This window comes from Euleptes europaea, chromosome 1 (genome assembly GCF_029931775.1).
Source record: "Euleptes europaea isolate rEulEur1 chromosome 1, rEulEur1.hap1, whole genome shotgun sequence".
Taxonomy (NCBI): domain Eukaryota; kingdom Metazoa; phylum Chordata; class Lepidosauria; order Squamata; family Sphaerodactylidae; genus Euleptes; species Euleptes europaea.
Genome location: NC_079312.1, coordinates 103,609,500 through 103,629,192, shown reverse-complemented (window position 1 = coordinate 103,629,192; position 19,693 = coordinate 103,609,500). Strand labels below are relative to the sequence as shown.

Here is a 19,693-nt window from a genome sequence, read left to right as displayed (position 1 = left end):
ACCGGTCTGATCCTATAGGGTGATTCTTGGGAAAAAAATATGTTCAGTTCCTTTGAATGTGGCCATGTGTTTGGATATTTCTTGATACTGTGCAAATCATCTGTGGAAACAAGCTATATTGTCAAATAAAAAATGTAAGCATGGTTATGATCACGGGGAACATTAAGAATGCATCTGGTTACTTAACCCCCTTTTCTGGCAATTGAATCTAGCCAAAGATGGGACAAAAGTTAAAGGAATTTTTTTAAAAAACACACACATGTAATTTGCTGGGGCTTTAACTAAAATAACAATATGGTTGTGTCAAGGACCTTACTGGTGCCTCTCTTCTCCATGTCCTGGGAATGTCTAGAAACTGGAGATAGCCTTTTGAGCAGTGTCCACAATGTTGTGCACTAGGCAGCTGAAGGTGTGTAAAGACTTTCTTCTCTAATGCGTTATGAGCAAAGGACTTGGGTTTAAATGTCCTATTTGCCTCATGGTAGTGGCTTCCAAAGATGGCTGGTACCATCACTTTGTATTTCTTGAATAAATATCTTCTCTTTTCTGGTAAATCTTTTTTTTTGTACAGTGTTTGTTGTATGTGCCATGTATCAAGCGTTTATGTAACATAGGATGAGATGACTGGTAATCTGGTACCAATACAGAAAAGAGTATCCATGGCTAAAAAGGGAAGGTGGGTGAGGGAAATTACAGTGATGTGACATTTCCCCCCCTGTAACTTTTATAAAATTAAAGAATCTTTTAGCTGTACACACAGGTTGTGTGAACCTTTTTTTTTTTTTAAACAGGCTCCTTCAGCTCACAATGAATTCTTATCCTGTCTGGAAATGCAGTGAGCAATTGGGTTAACTTATCTCCAGGGTGCACTGTATATTAATACTGGACCTCTGTTATGCTGACATTGCAGTAGTATGTGCATAATTTTTAAAAATCGATAACGAAGCACAAGTAGGTTCTTTTTAAACAGTTAACTGAAGTAAGGGTTTTATAAGTGACGCATCATGATTTCCTAAGAGCCAGAAATATGCTGTATAGAACTCCATGTACTAAACATAAAAGGGGCGAGGGGGTGAACAACAAACTTCTGACTATTTTTCTCCATTTAAAAATAAAATTGGTACTGGAAATGCCTTGCCTTAAAATAAAAACTTGGTGTCATTTTTCTTTTGGCGTTAAATGCTTTTCTTGTATCTCTTTCAGTCCTCTCACATTTATATGCCATCCTTCCTCCAAGGAATTCATGGTTGAGGTCATCCCGTTTTTTTTCACAACGGCCTTCTAAGGTAGGTTAAGCTAAGAGAGACTGACTGACCCAAGGACATCTAGTAATGTGCAATTTTGATTTCAGGTCTCCCCAATTTAAATGCAACACTTTAACCCAGGGGAGTCAAGCATAAGGCCCGTGGGCCGGATCCGGCCCCTTGAGAGCAAGCCAGCTGAGACAGCCACCCCTCCTCACTCTCAATCTGGGCTGGCATGGCCTGGCCCGGCCTGATCAAGTGACATTTATGTCATATCCGGCCCTCATAACAATTGAGTTCGACACCTCTGCTCTAACCTCTACTTGAATACCGGAGTCCGTGGGGTCAGTACATGGCCTTGACTGTGTAATTTCAATGTCTTGGTACCCCAAGCCTTGTAAAAGGTTCTTAGTACTGGTAGCACTGAGAATGCACGTATTAGAAAATTATTCTGGATTGGGCACTTAAGATTCTAATTTCTAAAATAGCTTGCAATGCTTGAGACTGAGCGAAATGTGAATGAATAGAAATTAACAGTGAAGTGTCTTGCAGCCTGTTTCTAAACATATTTGCTTGGAACAAAGTTCTGCTGAGTTCAGCTGAACTTATTTTATGGTTGGCATGCTTAGGAGTGCAGCCATAGTGCCTGGATGTTTGCCTGAAACACAAACTCCTAGTTACTGGGGAGTGGGGGAAATTCTCAAAGGATAATTCCAGTATCTGCACAAAACATTTGCATTGCTGCAATTTCTGCATCTCCTAGATTGTTGCATTTGAATTCATGGCTGAATACTTAAAAGAATAGAAATCACACTGCTGAGGTATAGTGGCTGAGGGTGAAAGTCGGACAGCACCTTGTTCATTATCTCACCACACCCATCGGCTTGTCGGACAGACTTTGGCAAAGGGCCAAAATGGCAAGGAGTGCTGCCGAGTAACAGGTTTCTAATCTCCTGTTAATTAACCTCCCATTTATCTTCGGTTTTCTTTAAACCACAAGCTATCTGCTAAATAAAATCTGTTTTGCCAGCTCAATAAAAACTAATTACTGTTTCTATAAAAGGAGAGCAGTGTAAAACATGCCCTCATTTTTCTTTTTTTACTTGTAGCTATTGATTGCTGTGACTTGGATGGCCCAGGCTAACCCGATCTCAGATTTCAAAAGCTAAGCAGGGTCGGTCCTGGTTAGTACTTGGATGGGAGACCAAAGAATACCAGGGTCGCTAGGCAGAGGAAGGCACTGGCAAACCACCTCTGTTTGTCTCTTGCCTTGAAAACCCTACTTGGTTGCCGTAAGTCAGCTGTGGCTTGACAGCATTTTACTCACACAGTAGGTATTAATTGGGGTGGGGGGCGGGGGACTGTTTGTCAACATCTCACTCTTGAGGCGGAGGGCATCTTGGAGACAGATCGGTGATCCCTTTCCGGTTCTGACAACTAAAGTCAAAACCTCATAACTAACTTACTGAATTCTGTTACTATGATGCCCAGATCACATTTGTAAGAAGACACTTTTATTAAGTCCCTCCAGTATAAACCAGCATGGCAGGCAGTTGCTTGAAAAGTGGGTTAGGGCTATGGTTTTAATGGGTGCATTACGTATGCACATTATTTGCTCTTTCCAAAGTAATATTGTTACTGAAATCATTGTTGAACCTTGTGTGCATAGTTGAAATGTGTACTGGGAAGCCACAGGTGTTTTCCACACAGGGACAGAGAGCCAATGTGGCGTAGTGGTTAAGAGTGTCAGACTAATGTTTGGGAGACCTGGATTCGAATCCCCACTCATGCCATGGAGGTTCTCTGGGTGATCTTGGCCCAGTGATACTCTCTCAGCCTAACCTACCTCACAGGGTTGTGGTGAGAATAAAAATGGAAGAGAGAATGATGTGAGACACTTTGGGGGCCCATTAGGGAGAAAGGCAGAGTACAACTGAATCAAATAAATGTGCAGTTTCCCCCTTGCTGTTGTGGCTGCCAGTTCAGCATAGTGGGAACAGGACTTCCATATGGCAGGTTTCCCCACAGTTCCCCTGTTTTGGTACAGCAGCAGTGGCCATTCCTGCCTACCCCACCAAGGCTTTTTCTGTTGATATTTTTTAATCTGGAACTGCATATCATATCAATATAACATTATAACAAGGTGTGGAACAGTTTCTCTGAATTCGCAGCTTTCATTTTTCTTAAGTCTCTAGCCCAGGGGTGTCAAACATAAGGCCCACGGGCCGGATCCGGCCTCTTGAGAGCTCTTACCCGGCCCGCAAGGCAGCCATTCCCCCCAGTCCCGATCTGGGCTGGCAAGGCATGGCCCAGCCCAACCAAGTGACATTTATGTCATCTCTGGCCCTCATAACAAATGAGTTCGACTCCTCTGCTCTAGCCCCTTATGTGGAGATATGCCTTTCCCTTGTATCTCTACAACAAATGGGGAATAGAGACTGATTTTTTTTAAATGAAAGCTGAGAATTCAAAGAACCGATTACACATTCTAAAGTTATGACGATATTCAACTTCCAAAAAAAAGCTACCCCGGAGGGGAATTGCGATTGTGGAGGAAATAGCTGCATTGTGGGCAGGGCCAGGAAAAGCCAAGCTTTTCAACCCACATGGCAAGCCATTGAGACTGCTGCAATCTTTCCCAAAATTTTGCAGCAAAGCAGGTTTGGGAAAGATGGCAAAACCCCAGAGGTGCATAAATGCAGCATGATGCCATGGAAAAACGGGGGGTGGGTGGGAGAGGGGGAAATCCTGCTTCCCAACGATGTTGAACTTGGGGCAAATCACATGTTTACAAATGGCCAGAATCAGGCAGAAGCTCCATGCTACTTATTTCTATGGCATATACCAGGTTTTAAAAAGGTGCTGTGTGCGTTTCAGATATTGTAGTTTTATCAGTTACGTCAGTCTGCACCATATGTGTCAAATCATACTTTGTGAAGCAGCTGTAGAAACACTTACATTATCATAGTTTCTTTTCCCAGAGCAAAGAATGCACAAGTTGAAGGTTATAGACCAGAAGCATTAGACTTAATATAACAGAGGGCGTTTTAAATGCTTTTAACTATGTAGTTTTGTGTAGATACTTCTGCCTCAAAAACAGGGTTGATTCCATTCTGTTTTAACTTCCAAGTCAGGCCCTTTTTGGACAAGATTCACTTCTTCACACTAGCTAATTTCCAGGACTCAGCAAGCCAAAGCCCCTATCTAAGGCACAAAAGCTAACTCTTTGATGACTCTTCACATGTCCCACCATTCCCACATAACAGCAAGGATTTAGGATCTGAATATAAAAGGAAATTATATGTGTGTTTTTCCCTGCTTCCCCACAGCATCGTGGTGCATTCATACAACTCCCAGGGTTTCACCAGCTTTCCTCCTGTTTTTCCCAAACCTGCTTTGCTGCAAAGTTTTGGGAAAGACTGCAGCAAAATCCTAATGGCGTGTCATGTGAGCTGGGAAGTTTCACTATATCGATATACTGATATTTTAGGGCTATTTTTTTAAAAAACCAAAACCACTCATCTTCAGGGCAGGGGAGAGGAGAGGGAGTGGTTGGATAATGATAACAGTCCAGTCATTGAAAAGTGGTCTGGAGGTGGGCGGGACAAAGAAAACCTACAGAAACATTACGCATGAGGAAAAAGCTGGCTTGGAGTCAACATATAGAAAAAGATTGGAGTCAAAGTGGTTTCAAAAGAACTTGTGGGGGGGGGGGGAACTAAAGCGAGAACTAAAGGAACGAATTGGAGGATAAACCAAAGCAGTATGGGGCCAGAACTGATGGGGAAAACCCATGCGGAAAAGCCCTAAGTTGTGGAAGCTTAAAAGTGACAGGCATCAGGGATCAGGTAAGATGGTGGGCACCACAGTAGGTACAGAACATTCCCATGGTGCTTTAAGTGCAGATCATAAGGAAAGGATGAAACTGGAAGAGCTTCAAAGTGATGTACTATTATTGCCTTCTAATTAAGTTGTTTAGCCTCTGGAGGACTCCTTAGCTTCACATACAGTTTACTGTATCTACTATATGGGCTGAGTATGGTCACTGTGCGGCTTGCCTAGATATGAACGATTTCACAGGAGGTGTTTGGACGGGGGATTACATTTTAGAAAGTGAAATGTCATCCTTTCCATTTTCTGCCCACATGAATATAACTGGCTTTATTAGATTGGCAACATTTTTTTTCAGTTTGTAGGGAAAGTCAGGTTTTGTCAGATTTCCCCTTCTTATCATTAGGGTATGAATGAAGTCTATTTTCTTCGATGGCAAGAGCCTTTAGTCTAAACCAGTGAACTATCATTTCAAGAATCTGACATAGACTGTGTCTAGACCAGATTTCACTGAACCCTTGTGACCACTTTGAAATGGGTTTCTTTTTTTGAGGTGTCTGAATTTTTTTTAATTAGTCATCTGTTACCACTTTTGTGTCCTGATGCCATAAAATCCTTTGCTACCCTTTCCTTCACAATATTAATTTTCTTTTTAATTTTCTGGCTACAAGGGGCGGGGATCTTTTTCGCTACATAACTATACAACAGTGGCGTTCACATTAGTTGCTGGTTTGCCAGCCAGCTCTTGCTTCATCAGTTTCTCTTTCTCCTTCTTCTCTTGCCGGTCAATGCAGCAGATAGTGAACATCTTGAATTCCTTGTAGTTCAATTGCTAGTAATGGAAGAGAAAATACAATAGCATTTTATTGAAATATCAATGGCCTATATAAGCAAATTTAAGGGAGGAGCCTGTTGGCCATATCCCAAGTACCCTTTCTGTCCTGTAATTCCGAAGGGGCAGACCTACCCTCTCCGTTTTCTTTGGAGGTATTAGCTGCAGCTGAACAACTTCCTCCTAATTATCTCCTGACTCAAGAGAAGCTTGATGTCCATCAGGAGTCCCACATCATCTATCGGTAGTGAATAACTTTCAAAAGGGAAATATGCCCTTCTTATTGTTACCATTAGCATCTGACAATTAGCATCTTACGTTTAATCTATATATCTAACAGCGATGTGTGGCCTCATCTGTGGATATCTAGACCCACAGATCAGGGCCACACTGATACTAAATAGGACCCTCCAGGTTTGCAGAAAAATCTGAAATCTTAAAATACGTTGTGGTTGTGTGTGTGTGTGTGGGGGGGTGAAATTCCTCCCCAAATTAAAAAAAAAACAAAATCTGCGCATGTCCAGACAATGCTTTTTTAACCTTTCTTCCTCAGAGTTGGTGGCGGTGGACACTGGGAGCTGTTCCAGGCCCGGCGGTGGGCACTGGCACCACTGCGGCCAGGCTCAAAGGTGGGTGGTGGGGCCTTGAGTTGCTCCAGGCTCAGCAATGGGGGAGGGAGATGGGATTTCCCCTGCAAATCTCACAGAACCCCCATTTATGTGGTATAATATCTAGACAGCTTTGATGAAATTTTATAAAGGAGATTAGTTGAATTTCTTCCCTGCTAGTCTCCAAGCTTTGCTTGCACCCTCTGGCATTTCCCTCATACTTTGCTTGCTCACTTTATTGCATCTCTCTCTCTCTCTCTCTCTCTCTCTCTCTCTCTCTCTCTCTCTCTCTCTCTCTCTCTCTCTCTCTCTCTCTCTCTCTCTCTCTCTCTCTCTTTGCTGTGCCCTTACATTCATTGAGGCAACCATTGGTCATAAACTTCAAACAGATTGCTTTGATGTTATCCTCCCCACACACACACACACACAAACACACAAAAAGCTGCTCAATGGAGGCCTAATCTGGAAATGTTGCTTCTGAATAGCCACAGAGACCTACGGAATACAAAGTACTGAACCATTTCACAGGCTTATTGTGGTTTGAATGCCATATACATTACAACCTGCCTTAGAATACGAACAAGCTGAAACCTTTGTTTTTCTATATCACCTTCCATAATTAACCATAAATCTTTGATAGGGCTTCTTGAAAACGAGACCTACAAAAATCACACACACACACCCCCGCTACGCTTATGTGAGCGGCTTGTAAACAGAACAAATGCCCGTAGAATGAGCGGGGGGGGGGACTTGCTCCATTCTCCTGTACCTCAGGAGCAACTTGTGGGGAGGGGGCACAGGAAGTTGCAGATGGAAGAGTTGTTCCATCAACTCCTTCCATTTGTTGCTCATAGGATCTACCCCACTAAATCAAGGCAACATGAGCAGAAAGCCCATGCAGTCCTGCATTTGTCGATCTTTCTCTCGCTCTCTTTTTCTTTTACCTCATCTCCAGAGATGTCAAAGTCCTTGAATATCCGAGACAGGTCTTCTTCTTTAATGTTGAAGAGGAAACGGGTGGCTTTGAATTCAGCTAGTGCAATTGTATGTCCTCCATCCATGTCAAGCAATTCAAACACAAGATGCGAATGACGATACATGAACTGCTTTTCAAGGTGGTTCTGGTCCCCAAAAAGAAAGGATGTGTGTTAATATTCCATATAATTAGGGTTGCCAACTTCCAGGTACTGAAAGAACAATATACCTATGCTGAAATAAACTGAATGTTTGAGAACAACAGCATGCGGCTCAAAAGTTAAACGTAACAATTTTATAAAAAACAATTGTAAAGAAAAATAGTTTGTAATACTAAGACTTTTATAACAAATCAAATATGATTCAATACATTATTCCTGTACTACCAAAGCAATAAACTTCCAAGGACATACAAAAGAAATTCAAAAGGAATTCAAGTTCATTCCCAAACCATAGGAAAGAGTCCAATTCAAATATAGGTCACACCAGACCGTCAAGGTAAGTTCCTCCTATGGCGTTAGTTCCCCAAATGTCCTCCAGGGGATAAACAGATGTTCCAAATCATAAACAGACGTTCCAAATCATAAAGACGACACTTCTAGATAAGTGGTCGTTTCGCCAATCCGGCTTCTTCAGTTGAGCTTTAAAGAAAATTCTTTTTATGTGTAGTTTGGGCATGCAGCCTCTATAAGAATATATCACAATATGTCAAATATGTAATAACGTCATTATCAAATTCTTAAATGTACAATGTTAAGTATTATATCAAATGCAGTCTTACCCCAATAGTAATAGACCTGACACTGCTCAAGACCCAAGCAGGCTCCTTACTCCTGCTGAGAGGATGTTGCACTAAGGGGAATGGTGTTAGGAGTTATAGATAGGAGTCAGCTGTGCAGTCAACCCAAACCCTTATCCTGCTTAAAGGAAACTCGACAGGTCAAATTCATGATTGAGTCCTGCTGGATGCATCGTTTTGAAAAGAAAAATGAGTTTTGTTTCTTGTCTGTGTAAAATGGTTGCGATATCTTGTTGGTGAAAAGGACGCGGTGTATACTTCCAGAGGGCAAAAAATAAAATGTCATTTTCGGAATGTCCTTTCTCCAGATAGTGCTGCGTGAGGGGAGCATCTAGTACCCTCGCGCGCAAGCGCGCCCGGTGCTCACCAATCCTAAGTTTCAATTGTCTGGTACATGAACCAATGTATAAAAGAGAGCATGGGCACGAAATTGCGTAAACAGTGTTGCGTGATGCACAATTGGTGAAATGTTTCAGTTGGTATTTGAAATTAAATGCAGAGGAGCTCACCTCTTTCACTGGCAAACTGAGCGAACAGACTGAACAGGTCCCACACTTGTGATGCCCAATAGTGATCGGCCCTGGCTTGGGATCTAAGAAGTCAGTTTTGATCATATAATTTTTAAGTGACTGAGTTTTTCTTAAACCAAATAAAGGAAATTGTTGGCATCCAGGTACATCCTGCAAAATGTGCCAATGACGATTGATGATTTTCTTAATGTCATATGTTAAATGATTGAACTCCAAAGAGCCATAAATTCTAGGGGTAGTGGCACATTTTTTTCTCTCGCTGCAAAGAAGGGAATTCCTTTCAGCTTGTTTCGCCCGATCTTGCGCTTTTCTGATGTCAGTTTCCGTATAGCCCCTAGCGCGTAATTTCCTTACTAAGTCCAAAGCTGCTTTATTGTAGTCACAGTTGAAAGTGGAATTGCGTTTTAATCTTAATAGCTGACTGTATGGTAGATTAAGTTTGAGATGAAGGGGTGATGTGAATGAAAGTGCAGACCTGCCCCTAAATCCGTGGGTTTCTGGAAAGGTTTTACTGCAACTGTGTTGTGCTTGGTCCTAAAGACCGTCACGTCTAGGAAGGAAATCGACTGCTGGTTGAAGGAGCCTGAGAACTGTAAGTGCTCGTCAAGAGAGTTGATCCATGCATGGAATGGTGAGAAACTGTCTGCTGAATTTAAAATGAAAAATAAATCATCAATAAATCTAAAATAACATATAACATGTGCCAGAAAAAAATCATTATTGTATAAGTGCCGTTGCTCAAAGGACATCATGTACAAATTGGCAATCGATGGAGCGCAGGCTGCACCCATGGCCACCCCCTGAGTTTGGATGAAAAACTGATTCTTATACCTAAAAAAATTATTTTCAAATAAAATGTCAATCAAACTTAATAAGAAATGCGTGGGTGGCAATGGATTCTCAGGATGATTCAATTCCTCTTCTAGAATAACTCTGGCATTCTCCAATGGAATATTTGTGTAGAGTGCTGAGACGTCTAGAGTAGCAAACACAGCTTCTGAAGGAATTTCCAAATGCTCAGTTTTGGTGATGAAATCCCTAGTATCTTTGATATAGGAAGGAGAGGTTTTTACCATTGGTTGGAGAAAGGATTCTATATATTGCGAAATAGGTTCCAATAGACTGCCAGTTGCAGATACTATGGGTCTGCCGGGGGGGTTATTCAAAGTTTTATGAATTTTAGGTAAGGAGTAAAAAATCGGAACTCGGGGATATTTTACAAACAAAAAATCAGCTGTAGGTTTGTCTATGTAGTTGAGAGCCAAGCCTTCATAAAGAACCGTTTTGATTATGTTGGAGATTCTCTCTGTTGGGTCTTTAGAAATACGTTTGTAGAACCTTGTGTCCTGCAATTGCCTCAAGTTCTCACTATCATAATTTTGAGAGTCCAAAATCACTATGGCCCCTCCCTTGTCAGCGGGCCGACAGACAATGGATTTATCTTCAGAGAGAAGTTTCAAAACGGACATTTCCTCCATGCTGAAATTGGGTGGAGAATGATTCTTCCAAGCCTTACGTTTCTCCAGTTTTTCTACATCACGTAGAACAACAGATTGAAAAGTGTTGATGTGGTGACTAACATTTCTTGGAATGAAAGTAGATTTTGGCTGAAAAGTGCGGATCTCCGAAGATTGCCCCTTAAAAAATTCCTTCAGCTTAATGATTCTGAAAAATTTATAAAGGTCCACCCTTGTTTTGAAGGCTGAATACCGCGGGGTGGGTACAAATCCTAAGCCTAAATTTATAACTTTTCGCTCCTCCGGAGTCAGTGTCCTGGATGATAAGTTAACAATGAGGTTAGTGGTTTCTGATGGCAGTTCTGATTGCTACTGAGGTTGGGTTTGTTTTCTACGGGGAGCCCGAGAAGGATCCCGTTGAGGTTTGGAGGCATAAGAGAAATCTCTGCGGCCAGAGCGGAGTTGGTAGGAGGAGCTATAAGACCCACCACTCGAGATGCTAGAATTGCCTTGTTCGGAGAAAGAGGCTTCAGATTCCGAGCCTCTAGCCCCCCCCCCATTCTGCCTCTATAATTGCGCTGTTGTCCCTGGCCATGCCAAAAATACACTCTATTATTGGCATAATCATCCTGATCTCGTTGGAATTTCCGATTTTTATAGACCTCGATGTCAGTAGCATATTTTTCCAAATCCTTCTCCAATTGGTTTAACTGGGAATCATACGCCTCTTCAGTAATGGAATCCTTAAGTTCTGTTTTTAAGCTATCAGCTTCTTCTTTTGATGTTTCTGCCTCCTTAAGAGATCTCTCAATGACTAACATCATAAGGTCCACTGAGCATTTATTCAGTATGGACATCCATTTTTCATTAAACTCTTTATCTGTTCTATATAAAGCTGGTGATTTTTGAATTCTTAAGCCTCTAGGAATAATATTGTTTTCAATGTATTCTGACAGGGTTACTGCATGTGACTCCGCTCTAACACTCCGTTTTAAAGAATTCCAAACTTTAGACATGTCCCTATTGGGTGTTTTGTTTGCTGTTGGTTTCTTAGGCAATAGTTTGAATATTCTGTCTTTATCCGAGCTAGAATAGCTAAATAAGGTAAGTTTATGAGCCATAGTTTAGACTATCTGAAAGAACAATATACCTATGCTGAAATAAACTGAATGTTTGAGAACAACAGCATGCGGCTCAAAAGTTAAACATGTAACAATTTTATAAAAAACAATTGTAAAGAAAAATAGTTTGTAATACTAAGACTTTTATAACAAATCAAATATGATTCAATACATTATTCCTGTACTACCAAAGCAATAAACTTCCAAGGACATACAAGGACATTCAAACCCCGCCCTCCTCAGGCTCCACCCCAAAAACGTCCCGCTGGTGGCGAAGAAGGACCTGTTCAGCCCTACACATAATTAACGCATTCAAACGTGTGTTTTTTAAATCTAAGAATTGGCTCACAGAACCAGTGTGGCGTAGTAGTTAGAATGTTGAACTAGGATCAGGGAGTCCCAGGTTCAAATCCCCTACTCTGTCTTGGAAGCTTGCTGGGTGACCTAGGCCACTCACATACTGTCAGCCTAACCTACCTCATAGGGCTGTGGTGATGATAAAAATGGGAAAGAAGAATTATGTAGGCTGTTCTCTTCCCCATTGGGGAGCAAAGTGGGGTATAAATAAATATGCTGTCATATTGAGGGTAAAGTGCTGCTTTTAGTGTGATGTATTCAGTTTGACTTGAGTTATTTTTGAGAGTGAACGGGGCTGTTTTCCTAAACGGTTACCTCTCCCTGAATCTTGCCTGTTCTCCATGCTGTCTGTTTGTCCTTGCTTATTCCCTAATGCTACCATTCCATCCAAGTCCCCAATGCAGAAGATCTGAAATGCAGTATGATCTGAAATGCAGTATGACAGGGAGGGAAAAAACCCTCTTGGAAACATTCTGTACCCCAATTATCAATAAATTAAAATTTATCCCAAGACTCCAAGAGAATATGCTGGATTAGTTACATTCCAGGAAGAGGCAAATGTGCCCCATTTCATACCCATTGTCCCTTCAGTACAAAACTAATTACATCTTGATTAGGCAATCAACTGATTAGCATCCAACTAAGATGTGGCCATTAAGGAACATCCCTGGTTTGATGGATAATATTCCTTTCCTGCCTTATTTGCCTTAGTAATTAATCACTCAGCCAGAACAGCCAGCTGTAGAGCTGAATTCCCTATGGTTAGTTCAAAATATGCACTTGACCTTAAACCCTTCCCCTCAGCCATGATTGGCCAAAATTTTCAAAAATATCAACATCCTACTGCATCATATAGAAAAAGGTTTTGCTGAAGAGCTGGGAGGAATCTGAAACCACCCATTTTGGAGGGAAATGCTGTCCATCGTTTTCATATTAAGCTATGTGCGTGTGCTGATGGGTTTCTTTCCAAACTTTCGATAATGTAAGGCCAGTATAGAGAACTCAGAATTGTTATTTTTTCCATTTTTTCCTAAATAGCCTATGTCCACTAATACCATAACTCCCTCTTTACTAATATTGTATTTATAGATTAAAAAACCCTAAAATGGTCTAATTGTACAACTTCTGTAACAGCCTTTACATGCTGCTGCGTTATTGCTGCTGCTTTGAAGAGGGGATCCTAGCTCAGAGTGTACTTTCCTAAGGCCATTTATGCAGGGTCAATTTTGATGCTCGCTCAAATCTCTTTTTTTAAATGCGACCTTTAAACTGCCTATTTATGGTCCCGAAGCAAAAGGAGAAATTTTACCCTCTCCCCCACTCACCTGCTCCTTTGTTTCTATTTGCATAGCCATTAGCAACCGCAGTGTGCATAGCTAAGGCGCAGCTCTAATTTTGCATGGTTCCTTGAGGGGATTCTTCGGTGGTGAGGGCAGAGCAAACAAAAGGTCGCGTTAAAGGGGCTCTTAAGAAATGTGAAGCAGGTATGCACAGGCTTCACAGTCACTTCCTGAAAGACGGTTCAGCGTGAAAAACTAAAAAAAAAGTGCCAGGCAATTTAGCCTGGGACGCACTGCTAATTACCAAGCATAAATGGCCATAGCCTTTCTTCAAGGGTGATTTTTCTGTATTGATGTTGAAATAGGAGAGAGGCTGGTGTCAGAGAAGCATCTACTGCGTCAGAAATTTAAATCTATACTTGTCAAGATCCTGTGAAAAAGTGGCTGGTGTAGCATACTCCTGATGGGCAAAAGAAAGCTTGTAACTAGCACACTTTTCATCCTCATTCTTCCTTGAAGAGGGCAGATCTCTAGCTATCGATAAAAGAAGATGCTTTGCAACAGAGACCTACCTGAATTAAAACAAATGCACAAAACAGATGGAGAAATGCTGAACTATCAGTAGACAGAGATGTGCCAGGAGACACTATGAACTGAGGTTTACTTTAGTGACATTTTCAGTGTTATGGTGATTATTTGTGTTCTCTGCTGCATCAGCCAGTTCCTTCCACCTTCTAGTCAGAGTTGCATAGAAAAGCTGCCCGCCCATTCATCTGAACACATGAAGCTGCCTTATACTGAATCACACCCTTGGTCCATCAAACTCAGTATACACAGACTGGCAGCAGCTCTTCAGGGTCTCAAGCAGAAGTCTTTCACAACACCTACTTGCCTAGTCCCTTTAACTGGAGATGCCAGGGACTGAACTTCTGCATGCCAAGCAGATGCTCTACCACTGAGCCACGGCCCCTCTCCGTCTGAATTCGGTTCAGAAAATAACGTCTTGCTTTTCTGGCCACCACCAGCATGCCACCCACCAGCCCTCTTAACTTGCCTCATGAGACATTATGATGCACACCAGCATGTAGAACTCATCATAGCCGATCTCCCCTTTGCTATCCCAATCTAGCAAGTCAAACACCAGCATGATCTCATCTTTACTCAGGTCAGTCACGTAGCGGAGAAAATGGTAAAACTGCAGATCTGTGAAATAATGGGGAGTTAGGAACAACCATTCCAAAGTCCTTAGTACACAAAGTGCAGGGCGACTTGAGCGTTGTCCTAAATATACTCCAGTAATGCACACAGAGAAAAACACAGGTTACCTGCAATGTGTAGGACTAAGCCAAAGTGGCCCTATGGCTAGTACTAGTTAGTAATGCTCATCTAACCAGCAACAGAACTACAGGACTTCATATAACTTGCAAATATCACCAAAACCCACAAAACACATCATGATCTACAAGTAGTGGAAGTATAACTAAGGGAGAGGCAGGGAGATACTAGGAATGGTCCAGTTGTTAGTTTAAAGAGAAGATACCCCCATACTTCTGGTGCAGGATACTTCACATGCTGAACTGCAACATCCAGGAGAAATGAGCAAGAGCCCAGTAACACCATGAAGACTAACACTATCTCTGGCAGGGTATGAGCTTTTGTGAAAAAGTGAGCTGTGGCTCATGAAAGCTCATACCCTGCCAGAAATTTTGTTAAGTCTTTAAGGTGTCACTGGGCTCTTGCTCTTTTCTGCTGCTACAGACAAACATGGCTACCCATCGTGATCTATCTGCAACATCCAGGGTGCAACTAGAGGTGACAGTGAAATTGGATCCTATAAAGTTGGAGGCACAATGTCAAGCACAGCATGGGAAGGGGAGCTGGAACCTCTCTCCCTCCTGCCCATTCTTCTCCACCCAACCTGCTTGGAGCTCCTTGGAGTGAAAATGAATTTTTACACAAATGGCTTGTGGGAGAAGCAGGCTGGGCTGAGGAGAGTCGTCTCTGCCCTTCTAATCATGCTGCATCTTCTACCCCACCGCTTTATAGGGTTTTTATGGCAGATTCTGCACAAGGGCTCATCCTTTGCCTATGGTTGAGCCGGAAGAGGAACAGATGGCTAGATGCATTTTTCTGACATCCATACATATAAATCTGAGGGCAAATGATGAAGCTCTGCTGTCTTTGTAGTCCACTTAAAAACTTCCCTGCAGTACTTCACCGCAGCCGGAAAGAGAATGCTGGACTAAATGGGCCTTTAGTCCAATTCCCTTGGGCTCTTTATCTGCTGTGGCTAAAGCCTATAGAGCTGCTATGACACCTGGCTGGAGACATTTTGAAAACATAAGAGTGTTTGATTCCTATCTCTTAGATTCTAATCAACTACACTGAAAAACTTCCCTTCTTATTGAACTGGCAGACAGTAGCAAGCAACTCCCTGAATAACTGAGATTATGCAGAATTTTTAGTGAATATCTTGAATATCTCTGTGGTCTACTACACTTACCATTCAAAGCATTCTTTCTATGAACATCCAACAGGCGAAAGTAGTATGTCAGTAATCTGGCATTTCTGACAGATAATAAGCAGTATATTTTATCCAGGCACAAAAAATGCAGAAAACATTTCGGCCTCAGTTTCATCTTGCCAGTGATGGATTCTGTTTCCGTGTGGATCTTTGAAGTTAGTCAAGGTGATGTGTGCATCACAGTAAAAGAATTCCATCCTGGAATCAGAACATTATGACATAAGGAACTAGATGGATTTTCACCAAAGGTGTGCAAAAATTATGTTTTCTCCATTAGGAGCTGAGCGATGAAACAGAAAAGGATAAAAAATAAGTATTACTACTTTATATATTGTTGCCACAATTCACTTGCATTTATTTGTAATATCACCTCATTGAAATCTATGGGTTTAAGCATTAAATTGAGTACTTAATTCCACTGGAGTTCAGTTACAGCTAACTTTCAATTGTGCCCTATACCTGAACTGGGCAAAAAATAATAGCTCAGAGCACAGAGTCAAGAAACTGGGTTCTTAAAATACAGCTTCTTCTTGTTTCAACCATTGGTTCAGGCTGTAGGCCTAGTTTAAAAAAATGGAAAATTTCCTGATTGAAACCCAGCAAGCTGTTGACTTTTAGAAACTTAGATAAGACAGCCAGGTGTGAGGAGTGTACCATCCTCCTAATCATCTCCCAAGGACTCCGAGCTGAGAAAACAATCTATATATCTAATTCCCACATGTCCCCCTGCCTGCGGATACCTAAATCCGCAGATTGGGGCCACGTTGACCCCCAACAGATCTTTCTTCAATCTTGGGCTACTCCCCAAGTTTGCATAAAAAATTAAAAACCAACAAAATAATAAACCGAGAGGGGTTAAATTCCCCCCCAAAAGAGCCCAGGAGCTGCTGCCAGGCCAATCTGCTGCAGCGCCTAGGAGCTGCTCTGGCCTGTCCATGTTGGTGGTGGAGCCCTGCTGCAGCCAGGCTGGAAGGTGAGGAGGGGAAGATGGGATTACCCACGCATGGTTTCATGGGCTGGCAAATGAAATCATGGTGGGAGAAGGGCCTTTGTAGACAGATTCTGGACTTAGCTGCAGATGGGTCCGGTCACATCAACAAATTCCTGACCCCTGCATCACTTGGCTAGCAATAGGCCTCTACGGTTAATTGCCATCATCAACCATATATGTGATTGGCTAACCAAGACCAGGCCAGAGCAGGGCTTTGGGCCTGTAGCTCAGTCCCTTCATTCTAGCTTTGTTCCGTGTTCGCGGTTCTTCATATTTGAACCTGTCTTGTGGGTGAGTCTTGCTGACTGGAAACCTGATTGATCCCGGAGTGGACTGGACTTTGACTGCTGAAAGAACTCAGCCTTGTGATAACATCTTGTATTTGTTAATTAATCTTTTGAATTAGAGCTTTTTATTTTCTGTCCTCACTGATCACTTGCACAATTATAATAAATCACTTGAATTATATTTTGTGGTGTCTGGCTGGATTGGCTACAGCTACCAAATTAACTGGGTTTTTTTTGTGAAACTCACTTTGCAAGCATCCTACCTTGCAGGGGCAACTTTCTTGATTTTAACCCCAGGAAGGTCAGAGGCTTGTCCCTTGGTTTCTGGCTGTTTGGGTACACAAAGGGACTGGTGGCAGCTCCCTAGCTGAGGAGGGAGGATTCATACGTCAGGGTTTTGTAATTTGTTTTGTTAACTGTCCATCCTATGAGTGTCCCTAGACTAGGAGCTCATGACACACAGCTCCTCCTTCATGGTTAGAAAAGTTGCAAGAAGCTATTTTTTTCTAAGCATAAAGGAGATGCTGCAACTTCACAAGAAGTTGCATTTCCTCTGACATTATCTTTCTTTGGTGAGCAGCTATTTGTGAGAACAACCTGGCTAGAAGTCCCATTCAGAGCAACGGAGTCAAAACTTAAATGCCGTTTATTTCAGTAGCTACAACTACGTGTGGCAGATGGGGGCCCAATGTGAATGCCAATATACAAATGACATGCAGCTCCTTTCCACCTGAGGCAGGGAGGGCTTTGGACGTGTGCCTGGAGACAGCAATAGGCTATGAGAGCCAATAACATACAGCTTAGTTCAGGGAAGATGGTGTTCGACAGTGGAGTTGCTGATTGTGGAACTGAGATACAGCCTTCTCTGAGTGACAGTGTAACCACCCACCCACCCCACAGGAGCAGGTTCACAGCTAGAGAGTTCTCTCAGATCCAGACCTACAGTGGGATGATCAGAGTTCATCATCAGTATGTGGCTTTTTCAAGCAGGTTCGTTAACTGGCAGCTTTTTCTTGAGAAGCATGATCAGCCATGCTCTTGCCACTTCTAGCAAGTTAACTGCATGCTACACGGGGCTGAAGCTCCAGTTTGACCAGAAAGTCAGGTGTCCACTCTAGGCAATATAAGCACCCTCGTCCTTAGATCTCCACAGATGCCCTGTTTGATTACAGACTCAGTTCAAAGGTGCCGAAGGACCACATGCTCCCCATACACTTCTGTCCAGGCATCAGGCCCATCATCCCAGGACCCAGGCCATGCTTCATGTTTTCCGACATACAGTGGCCACAAAATACAGGGCTTCAGTGGTTGCCCTCCCGCAGTTGTGAAATACTTTCCCCCTCTGTTCCTGGAAATTTTACTGACTTTTGGGCATCCAGCAAGCTAAGGCTTATTTCGGCAAGTGATTCATTGACTGATTATCTCCTTTCGGGTGGTGTGTTTATAGATAATTTGAAATGGCTCTTACAGATGTAGGTTTTACTTTAAGTATTGCCTTACAGTGCGAGTATGTATATACACACTGGACACTTCAGAGTGCCCACTATTAGTTTTTATACATTAAGATGATTTATTTTCAGAATTCCATTGTGAATCTTCTAATTGCAAACAATCTCTTAAAATTATGACATGTTTGTGTCCAAGCATAGAATTTCAAACTGGAGAATTAGATTTTAAAAATGAAATTAGCCTGGCTTGATGCAAGTCAAATGCAACACTCTAGATGAAATATCTCAAAACTGGAAAGAGCCAGGGATGAAAGGAATTGCACCCCATTAAAAAAAAAACAACCTTACAATAGCAAAGTTTATGAGGATTTGTCACATAATAAACCCCATGGGTTAGTAATAATGACCTTAATTCCACATTGTGTAACTCCAAGTATATCCTCTAGATGTCCCTATTTCATACCATTATATTTGCAAACTATAGTAGAAGCAGCAGAAATTGACAAAAGCTTGATGCAATTCATACCTACTAGTAAGGTGCTATTCAAGGTGCTATTATACCTATAGCATATATACAATACTTCTTCATTCAGCAGAAACTTCCTTATGGGCCTGGAAAATGAATGTTTGTACACTATTCCAGTACAGCCAGCTGCCTAATTGTAAGCTTGCAACTTCCATTGTGATACTGAAGTCACTCAGCCACAGGCAACCCAAGGGCTGCCATACCTCACACCCGCATCATAATTAGGGTTCCCAGCAAGGCTTGCAAACCAACTTGCCAGCCTAGCAAAGACCCACTGTGACAAGAGGGCAAATCAAGCAGGGGTATCAAAAGAGATTTGGGGGGGGGAGTTAGTAGGGAGTCAGAGGTCCCTGGTGAGCAAATTACAAGAGCAACATGAGGAGCGGAAGTGCAAGACCATCAAAAGGAGGTTCGGCTGAAGTCTCGAGCTGCAGTAGTTCTTACTTGGCTCAGCCTTTGCCTACAGTGCTTAATCTTATTTACTCCTCCATACTTTTGCAAGGTAGGCTTCAATGGCTTTCCAAATGGGCAAACTCCATCTTGTTTAAGGCCAGCTAAAACCACACTAGGCCACATGGGTTTTTAACTGGGCTAAGTGTAAAAGCTGATGGTCTGCAACTACGATGATGACATGAAGCGCCGCATTCACAACCTGGCGTGGTGGTGGGATTCAACGGGGCCCTGATTCACAGGCTTGGCAATATCTGCAGTAGTAGACATCTGGATGGGGTGTGTGTTGTTGTTGTTGTTTTGCAACGCCAGAGCTTTCATTGTTGCACAACAACACAGGAAAAAATTAACAAATTGTTACTTTACATTGTGCATCACTTAGCCACCTCAACATGACATTCTTCCCAACAGCGCTCAAAAACATTTCCTCCTA

At 42.2% G+C, this 19,693-nt stretch overlaps 1 protein-coding gene across 1 annotated transcript; it reads right to left on the bottom strand.

Annotated features, from left to right (window-relative positions):
- Positions 1–5,772: 5,772 nt before the first annotated feature.
- Positions 5,773–15,673, bottom strand: EFCAB9 (EF-hand calcium binding domain 9). The gene is made up of 4 exons (XM_056847802.1): positions 15,538–15,673; positions 14,089–14,237; positions 7,460–7,636; positions 5,773–5,907 (listed from the first exon to the last, which is right to left on the bottom strand). The coding sequence occupies exons 1-4, from the start codon at positions 15,671–15,673 to the stop codon at positions 5,773–5,775; spliced, it is 597 nt and encodes a 198-aa protein (XP_056703780.1).
- Positions 15,674–19,693: the final 4,020 nt, after the last annotated feature.